Source organism: Cornus florida, unplaced genomic scaffold (genome assembly GCF_030987335.1).
Source record: "Cornus florida cultivar Cherokee Brave unplaced genomic scaffold, ASM3098733v1 CherokeeBrave_3.0.0_Hap2_Chr10, whole genome shotgun sequence".
NCBI classification, from domain to species: Eukaryota; Viridiplantae; Streptophyta; class Magnoliopsida; order Cornales; family Cornaceae; genus Cornus; species Cornus florida.
The window spans coordinates 28,856,197-28,866,533 of NW_026775580.1; the positions used below are offsets into that span (position 1 = coordinate 28,856,197).

Here is a 10,337-nt window from a genome sequence, read left to right on the forward strand (position 1 = left end):
AATTAGAAGGTGAAGGTGGGAGGTAAGGTAAGGATACCATCCAAAAAGGGGGAAAGGGAGGTCCGGAATCACATTTCGTATGTCAATTACTAGGGGAGGAGTGGGGGGACGAGGGAGAGGGGTAGAGGGAGGAGGAGAGGGAAGGAGATCTCAATTGTTTGCTCGTGAAGTGCTGCATTATTTCATGGAATGTCTGTGATCTAAATGATCTGGATAAGAGGAAGATGGTGACATTGGCGATTCGTAAGTGGGATGTTCATGGGGTGTGTTTGCAAGAAACGAAACTTGCCTTGGTTTCTAATAGGATGGTCTCGAGTCTTTGGGGTTGGAGATTTGTGGATTAGACGACTTTGGATGTGTTGAAGATTTACTGGAGGAATCAGTGGAGGAAAGTATTGATGGTCTTTCCTATTACTGAAGATTTACTGTTACTAGGGGAATCAGTAGAGAAAAATCCGCTAGTATTACACTTATGAAATTGATATTGTTTCCTATTTTCTATCTCTTTCCATTCTCATCATTTCTTCTTCTATATAGAGGAGCCTCCACCATTGTATAGAGTATGAAAAAGAGAGTTTATAATAAAAGTGATGTAGCCCTTAGGGCTTCGTGTGCTGTGGATGTCTTAGCGGCTGAACCACATATATCCTTGCCTTTTGTTCTTTATACTTTGTTTCTTTATTTATTTTGCATTGCTCAATTGCTTGGGATTGCTGGGTTTTGTTGTTGGGTTATGCCCTATTCCTCTACAAACTTGATTGAGGCTTGGAGGAGTTGTATACAGGGGCGGCTCAATCTAATTTGGGGCCTTAGGCAAAAAAATAAAAAGTGGCCTTTTTAACAATCTAATTTGCGTTAGGCGGAAAAAAAAAGGTAGCCTTTTTAATAATATAAATAAAATTAGTCATAACTCAAAAACAAAATATACAAATATATATACACCCAAATTTATAATAACAAAAGTTAATAAAATTAAAAAATAATTTAAGAAAAAGAACCATTTAACCTGATTTGGAAAACCCAAATCCAATACTTCTACAAATTTTCAATAAAATAAAAATGCGTTCATAATAACTGTAAACTTGTAATGAGAGTTAGAGGAGAAGACTTATTCAAAAGAAAAACATAAAACATAATAAAAAATAAAATAAAATAAAATAAATAATGAAAAAATTTCGTCATTTTTCCAAACAACATTAAATAGATATTTAATATTTTACTGTTGGTGTATCTTACCCAAAATGTTTTTAGTGCTGCTGTAAAAAATATGAATGAGAGAGAGAGAGAGGGAAAAAAAAAAATTTAATGATACAAATTTTTAGGGCCTAAAATTAAATTTCTATATTGGTTTTATTGTAAAACGTGAATGAGAGTAGAAAAAAGAGGGAAAAAAAGTCACATAAGGAAATAAATCTTTGGAGGGTAATATTAAATTTATGTATCAATTAGAGTTCAACATAATGAGGGAGGAGAGAGAAAGGAGAAAAAGAAGTTGTTAAATTAGAATATAAATATTTGAGGCCTAATATAAAATCGGAATGAATAAGGAGAGATAAAAAAGATAAAAAATAAGTTATTTTAGGATATAAATATTAGAGGCCTAATATAAAATCGAAACGAGTGGTGAATAAACAAAAAAGTTATTTTAGGATATAAATATTTGAGGCCTAATATAAAATTTTTATATTTATTAGAGTTTAATAATATTAGGAAATAATTATAGTAGAACTTAATATAAGGAAATTTTAAAATTTTTGGGCCTTCCTATTGGCTGGGGCCTTAGGCAACCGATTTTAAAATTTTTGGGCCTTCCTATTGGCTGGGGCCTTAGGCAACCGCCTAAGTTGCCTAAGGGTCGAGCCGGCCCTGGTTGTATAGTGGGGGCCCAAATTGGAAAGCGTTAAAAAAAAAAAGTATAGTGGGGGCTCAAATTCGTGAATTCTGGAGGGCTGCGCCTTTCTGCATCTGGTTGTGTTTATGGCGTGAAAAAATAGGAGATCCTTCGAGGGAAAGGAGAATCATATTGGAGTGTTGAAGTTCTCCATTGTTAACACACTTTTTCGTTGGGTTCTAGGAGAAATTGTAAATCCATGGAGGGGATAGTTGATTTTTTGGATTCTTTGAGAGTTTGGCCCTATTAGGCCTCCTTCGAATGCTTCTTTTATACAAATTTTATTTATTAAAAAAAAAAAAAACTAAAATAATAATAATAAATAGACAAAAATCCCCAATTCTATCTATCTTTTCCATGTCCCTAATAGTGAAGGTGCATCACGTGCATTTCAAGCTTTTGGACTATATCTGGTTCTCCATTCTCCCCAGTTTGAGAAGAACCAAATGCATATGTACATATCCTAAAAGTATGAGTTAACACAAGAAAGCTCATCATCTAGACTCTGATAATATCTGAAGCTAGATAACCTTTCCATCGAACAAGGTAATATTGAATTTCTCCAAGATAAGAAGCATTACTCTGATAGTCAAAATTATCTTCAATTCAAATGGCTAAAAAGGCAGAAGAACTAATGTTGTTGCTGAGGAAAATGTAACTCCTCCTGAACAAATGCTAACAAAATAGGAGGCTCAAAGGTTCCTCGGTTATGTAACAGACACACCACATCAACAGTTGAATTAGAGGTTCGTTCCCTATTTCGTTGTCTCTCTGATTTTCATGGTTCTAATTTATCTTGGAAGACGGTATGGGGTTCCAAGGCTCCCCTCAGGGTGGCCTTCTTTGTCTGCACTGCTATTTGGGGCAAGATTTTGACCCTGGATAATTTGAGAAAGAGAAGATAAATTACAGTCAATTGGTGTTTTTTGTGCAAGAGGAGTGGTGAGTCTATGGATGACCTTCTTTTGCATTGCCTTGTAGCTCACGACTGTTGGAGCCTTATCTTTGGCCTTTTCGGCGTCCATTGGGTTATGGCTCGGTCCTCGAGGGGTTTGATTGATGCTTGGCGAGGCTGTAGTGTGGGAGCCCGCGCCCGTGAGTGTTGGAGGGTGGTTCCCCTTTGTGTTTGGTGGTGCTTATGGAAGGAGCAGAATATAAGATCTTTTGAAGGGGAGGAATCTTCCTTAGGGGCTTTGAAGTTTCATATTATTAGCTCTCTTTTTAGTTGAGTTTTGGGGAGAAATTGTATATCCATTGATGAGTTTATTGATTTTTTGGGTTCGGTGGGTCCTTAGGACCTTGTCTCTGGCTTCGGCCTCTGTATAGCTCTTGGGATGCGTTCCCCTTTTGAACGCTTTCTAATATACTTTACTTATAAAAAAACAAAGTTGAATTAGTACTCATATCTAATGACGAATCAAAAAAATATGCATTATTTCTTAATTAATGAATGGTTTTGAAGGATTTCTTAGGAAAATATTGTTGTAGTGAACGAACTATAACATAATCTCTTTTAATAAATTCGTGATTCCTACGATGAGCATATGTAGTAAATTCATAATTCTTTTTACTCAAAATAATTTCTTGTCGCATATCAGCATGAAAATGATGGACAAGCTGAACAAAGGAATAAGAAATTCAAGCGAATACATATATGGAATTAAAGGAACTTGATCAATGGACTCGCATGGAAATGGATTATTGAATTTTTTTGAAGAATAACTAATTGTACATTGATTGGTCAAACTAGTTTAAGCATACTTCATTATAAGCAAAAACAAGTTGCATATGTTTAGACGGTTTACCACAAGATACTTAAATCAAACATCCTAGATATTGATTGATAACCTCAACTCGTGCATCTATCTGGACAACAATCCTAGGCAAAAGTTGGAGTTTAGTTGGCCCATGCTCCACCACACAGCACTTCATAATCAGGACAACAAGCTTTGCATACACATCAATAGCAAGAAATGACAGGTTCTGAGATGTGTAAGGTGACTTAGTGACAGTGACTTGATAATTATCCTCTCAGTGCAGACACCTTCTGTAACAGAGTCCTGTGAGAAGGTGGAAACAACAATCTGACATGTCATCCCCATTATGATACCCACTTTGCTGATCACGAAAACCGATTGGATCTGCTTCCCCCGAGACTCAGCATTGATGTCAGAACCCTTCTTTTCCTTGGATTGCTTGACCCTATCATCCTTGCCAGCAACAAAGCCGACAAGAACTGCAGCATTAGCACCAATAATGATAATAGGGCTGACGGTACTGAGTTGGAATCTATGTTACCTGGACCACCCGATACTGGTGTCGGACACGGTTGTTTCTCTAGAATTCGGATCCATCTATCTTCCCAGTTATTGGATACGAGGACACGGCTAAAAAGTATCCAAAGTTGGACACGAGCACTTGGACACTTCTAAGAAAATGCAATAGTGTATCCTTTTTTATGAATTAGACCTCAGTTTTTTTATAAAATAATTAATAAATATATCAACGTGAAGATAGGAAAGAAGAAAGCCATAGAACTTATGTAATAATATTATTTATTGTTGTATTTGGTTACCTTATTTGAAAAGTTAAAGCATAAAGGGAGAAAAAATAAAATAGCTCAAGATTCTTTCACTATATATATAGAAGGACGATATATATTACTTAAAAAAAATAGGTACAGACTGTACATTGCAGTTGTAAACCATTCTACAGTTTACAACTGTAGATATATATATATATATTGTTTTACAGCTGTAAGGCATTATTCTGATTAAAAGACCATAATCTCCATATGTTCACTTCCAAATAGATTGGTGGCTTCATCGTGACCATTAAAGGGTAATAAAAGGCATGTGAAAACACGCTCAGTAAGCAAAAAACAGAATTCTGCAAACACAAGTTGTCTTCAACCTTTCAAATGACGCTATTTTCGAACCAGATAGCCATTGTTGAACCAGTGAGCTTCAGCCTATTTCACAAATAAAACATGAAAAAAATTTCCTAATCCTCCACAAGCATATTAACCTACGCATTCTTTCTTTCTTTATTTAAAATTTTTTTTTTTTTAAAATTTTTAAATTTTAAATTTTAAATTTATTATTTTATTTTATTTTTGTGTTTTTGTCGTCGATCGGCAATGTCCGGTAGGTGCTATTAAGGATCCAACTTAGATCGAGTGACTGTGTCTGTGTTTCTATCGTGTCGACATGGACACTTCAACTTGCATTGGTGAGTCTAGGTAACATAGATGGTCACGTTGATGCCACCTGTCTATTTGGAAGTGAAGATATGTAAAATGTGGTCTTTTAATTAGATTAATGATTTACTTTAAAAAATAGGTACATGTTGTATTGTAAACCATTATACTAGTTTACTACTGTACTCTACAGTCCGTACCTATTTTTTTAAGTAATGTATATCGTCGTTATATATATAGTGAAAGAATCTTTAGCCGTTTGTTATTTTCTCCCTTTATGCCTTGACTTCGCAAATAAGGTAAACAAATGCAACAATATATATATATATATATATATATATATATATATATAATTAACAATAAATAATATTATTATATAAGTTCTATCACTTTTTCCTTTCCTATCTTTACGTCGATAAATTTATTTATTAATTCATTAAAAAACTGAGGTCTAATGCATAAAAAAGGGTACACTTTTGTATTTTCTTAGAAGTGTCCAAGTGCTTGTGTCCAACCTTTGGACACTTTTTAGCCGTGTCCCTGTATTTGATAATTAGGAAGATGGATAGATCCGACTTCTAGAGACATATCCGTGTCCGACACCCGTACCCGGGTCCGGGTAACATAGCTTCCAACTCAGTACCGTCAGCCCTATTATCATGACTGGCAGCCCCTTCCTCTATCACCAAAGAAGTTGTCACGTTTTGAGGAAGGACTGGTTTCGTCCCACCGTCCCCAATAATAGCTCACACATTAAATGGATTAGGCGAAGAAGGAATTTCTCGAGTTTGATTCCCACGATTGAGTGTATCAGTATCATGTTCCTGAACAATCCTCAACGGCAATCATATTTCCCTTCCTTTTCACCACCCATTTCTCTGCAACTTTCTTTTTACAAATGTTCCTGTGTTTTATGGGGCATTTATGTATCTGAGGTTTCCAGGCATATTCAACGGATAACTTACAATCCTCACCATGAAACATTGATCGAAAGACTCTCAGGCAAGACTCGATGCACATCAACTTCTTCCATAACCCTGATAAATTGTCCACTTTCTTTAGCCATGGCTTCATCTAGAAAAAGGGGTTTTGGGAAAGATGAGCATATCTTACATGCCACCACTTTATTACAACAATGAATAGGCAAACCATGGATCTTAATCCAGATTGGAACCGAGTCTAGGAGATCTCTTTCCAAGTTGGCTTTTTTACACTTCTTCAAAATAATAGGTCGGCCTTCAAAGGTGTTAACATGTTCTAGTATTTCCTCCATATCACACACGGCATTGAATCTGATCAAGAAAAAGCCCTCATTCAAGGATATGATCTTCAGATCCTTCCCTCATTTTCTCTGAATAAAGCCTTGGAATTGTGGGAAATACGGCACTTTCCGTTGACATAACCAATCAGAGAGTTACGCCAATACTCAACGTCGTCCTGGACATCTTCATCTGTGATCACAATCGATTCTTGCTGCCTGCATTCCTTCATAAAACTTGAGTTTTGCAGGGAACGTGTTTAGAATTATCAAACAAATTCCGCCATGCAGTGCATTGAGAAGACCTAGAAAGGACTGGAGCCATTCCCTGCTGTGTATGGGAGGAGGTTTGACCCTCCTCCATTGCTCGAAGTGGTCTTCCTCGCGGTTTCAAACCCTAGTACCAGCGAAACCCTTTAAAAGTTTCCTTATCTTCTTGTTTTTTTTAACAGTTTAAGCTTTTAGAGTAAATGGTGGTTAACATATCAGAGCAGCTGAGTTCAATTCTCACCGTCACCCAAATAGTTAAAATTGAAACACAAGTTGGATTAAAAGAAGGCTACACGTGGAGTGTGTTAGACGATTTAAATATTAAAGTTTTGTCTAACATCTTAAGCTTTTTAAGTAGATGGTGGTTAACATAAGCGAGCAAATTTTAAGTGATTTAAGCTATGTTTTTCCCCTGAGATCTCAGAGTATGATGACTATTTGGTTGAACTTTGGAGTAAATCAAGCCAAACGTTGAGGTCCTATGTGCTAACCTACTCTCGCAATCGTGGTGTCTTATTGGACAACCTTTGCTACTGATTTACTTTCTTGATTTTGTAATTTATTTGTTATTTTGTGTTTGGATGGGTGATGACATTTTTCTATTTTCCTGTGAATACGAACTCCTTTTGTTGGTATGTAGTTAAATAGCATGGAACCACAGAAGTGGTACATGGACAATGTATTGTCAATTTTCTTTTTCTTAGAAAAAAAATAAAATTAGAAAGGATAACAGATCTGATGGTTTCTAAATCTTTCAACTTTAGTGTCATAAGACAACCTTTTAAGAAGGCTATGCGGCATGTTTGCAGAACTTTAAGTAGCATTGAAGTCTAATTCTAATTTCTGCATTTGCTATTAAAATCCTGTAGTATCTGGTCAAAATATGAATTGAACAAATTGTAGACACTCGTATAAATGACAAATTAATGATTCTAAAAAGTATTGTCAGCTCCTGTTTTTTGCTAAATGTTGGAAGTCCTCTCATTTTCTTGCTAAATGTTGTTTTATTGAGGACCTCGCTTTGGATACCTGACAATTTAAATTGCTAAATTGGTGAAGTATATTACTTTCTCTTTTGTGGTAGGCCTTCATTCTGAAGCATTTTCTCATAAATTGTTGATTTAAAATGTGCTTTACCTTGTATTGTGGTTATATTCATGTTTTTACGATGCTTATGCTCATATTATTCTTTTTCCATGCCGTGGATTCAGAGCGTGTGCTTGGGGACAATGATTGGGATCCGAAGTGATAACTGTTGTCTGCATTTTGTCCAATCTATTTAAGGGGAAAGTTCTAAAGCAGCAAAGAAGTCACTTTTATAGTTCTGGAGCAAAACTGTAGGAATTGTTTGAGGCTTTTGTGGGAGGAGCATTTGCTTCTACAGGAATAAAGACTATGTTCCAGTTCTTGCACTTAAGTTAAGAAATTTAAGTTCTAAACATTCACCGTCTTTAATAGAACATTTAAAACCCAATGTTCAGTACCTTCGATTTGTACTGTTGTCTAGCTCACGTGTTAGAGTAAATTTTCAGCGCTGCATGTTTAGTAGTCCTGATAGGACTTTTTGTTCCCCTAACCTAAATTTGATCATCTGAAATATAGCCATATATTTATCTTTAGTCCGCAGATTAGTTGAAGAACCTGAGGCAAGGCTCTATTTGTTTCAATTGGTACTGCAATGTTTGGCATGTAATAGTATTATTGTTGAAGGATATTGAAGACTTGAAGCAGAGCGGCTTCAACTGCTGTGGTGTTTTATTTTACTAGGGGACTGATATGGAGCAGATGACATGGTTCTGCTTTCATCTTCAATCAGAAAGTAAGTAATATTTTAGACAATATATCGGAGGTTAAATACGAAACACACCTGAAAATTAGTACCTGTCCTTTGCAAGAATCAAACGTGTCTCTTTGACATGAGAAGATGAGATGATATGCTTAAAACGGGTGCTAGCTTAAACTGCCATTAATTATAGCCCAAATGTCAAAGATTATGCTGGGACTTTAGGGCCTGAAGTGAAAATTAAAACCCTATAGTTTGAATAGTGTGCATACAATACCATTCATGTTCAAATTTCAAAAATGAGCAAACAAGGGTTTCTGATCCCAAAAGGTAACATTTGCGGTCATGTAACCAAAAAAGACACTTCAAAACCAACACTAACCTTTTGTGCTTTTCAAACTGATGTAATTCATTTCTCCCTTTTTTTTTTTTTATATATAGTACCCTAATTTCATTATTTCTCTCTATAAATACTCTTATTTATATGTATATTTTTTCTTTCTCATTCTCAATCTTACTCTAACGGCTCTCTCCCGCATTTTAAATTGTATTTTTTTAATGCTACTAATAATAAATAAATTAAATTTATGAATTTTTTCAAAAATTCTACCTATATTCTAGTGTGTATCTGTGTCTCTCTGCATGTCCATGTGTGTATATATACAATAATATATATATAGAAATAATAATATTTTTTAAAACATAAAAGTGATTTACATATTATGTTAGTAATTTGTTTTTCAATATTCATGTGATCAAATAATTAAATATTAATTTATTAAAAAATAAAAATAAATATAAATGTCTTTGACGAATGTATATACACCTAAATGTCTAAGCCTGTTATATGCTTTTAAGAAAGAAATCTTTTGTCAAGCATTTAGGGTTTGTCATCGGTATAAAAGAAAATAATTTATTCTGTTCCGAAAATATATAGTATTTTTATATTTATTTGTATTACTATTCAATAATTATTCACTGGAATTTAATTTGGCACCTTGACTATATATATATATATATTGATTTTTTACATTATTATATATTTCATTTGATTCTATTCTCTAATTTTGTGTAAGCCGTTTCAAGTAATTTCAACTTCATACTTATCTTTTATTATTTTTGTAAAGAGAATCTTAAGGGGCATTTTCATATATTTGCCTATCTCACTTTATTTAACTAACAATAAGCCTTTCTTTGTGCACTTTTCATACCACATTGTGGGATTTGAAAATGATGGGCGTCATTTACACACTTTTCAAACTAAAGAGTGTTTTTTAGCACTTCACTTGTTGGGATTTAATTAAGATGAATAAAGTCAGAGTGAAGACTGGACACCAATAAATATTACAAGTTTGCTTGATTTGTCACTTTTGATTCTTAAGAGTTGAAAAAAACATAAAACCGTTTTCAAAGAATTATAAAAATAATTATATAAAAACAGAACAAAAAATTATTTTTAGAGAATTATAAAAGATAGTTCTATAAAAACATACAATTTTTTTAGCCAAGCTTTCATAAAATAGTTCTCCAAAGATCAAACAAATTTTTATACAATTTTCTTGTTTTCAATTATGAGAAAATAGAATAACTAAATAAAGCCGCCCACAACTTTGGTCAAAAAATAAAATTGAGAATAACTAAAATAAGTGACCAAAAATTTCAATCAACAAAAATCAAAACTAACAGGATAAATTACACTAACCTCTCTTAATTTATTGTCAACATACACGGACCTCTCCAAATTACACGTACCTACCTTAACATTTGTATCTTTATAACATATACCAGCCATCCATTAACAATCGTTAGTGGTATCCTGGTAATTGCTGATGTAAGCTTTCTTTATTAGTTCCTAAAATGCCTATAACATAGTGGGAAGAAGAGATTTGCACCAGGCGGATGAACCTCCCCTCTCGCCGTCGATTTCGGTCCCCCA

General features: G+C 34.3%; 1 protein-coding gene across 1 annotated transcript in view; it reads left to right on the plus strand.

Moving 5' to 3' along the window:
• Positions 1-8,237, plus strand: part of LOC132279770 (uncharacterized) — a 28,628-nt gene extending 20,391 nt beyond the window's left edge. The window contains exon 2 of the mRNA XM_059781812.1: positions 7,830-8,237. Within this exon, the coding sequence (XP_059637795.1) occupies positions 7,830-7,851 (22 nt within the window). The 3' untranslated portion in view covers positions 7,852-8,237. The remainder of the gene's footprint in view (positions 1-7,829) is intronic.
• Positions 8,238-10,337: the final 2,100 nt, after the last annotated feature.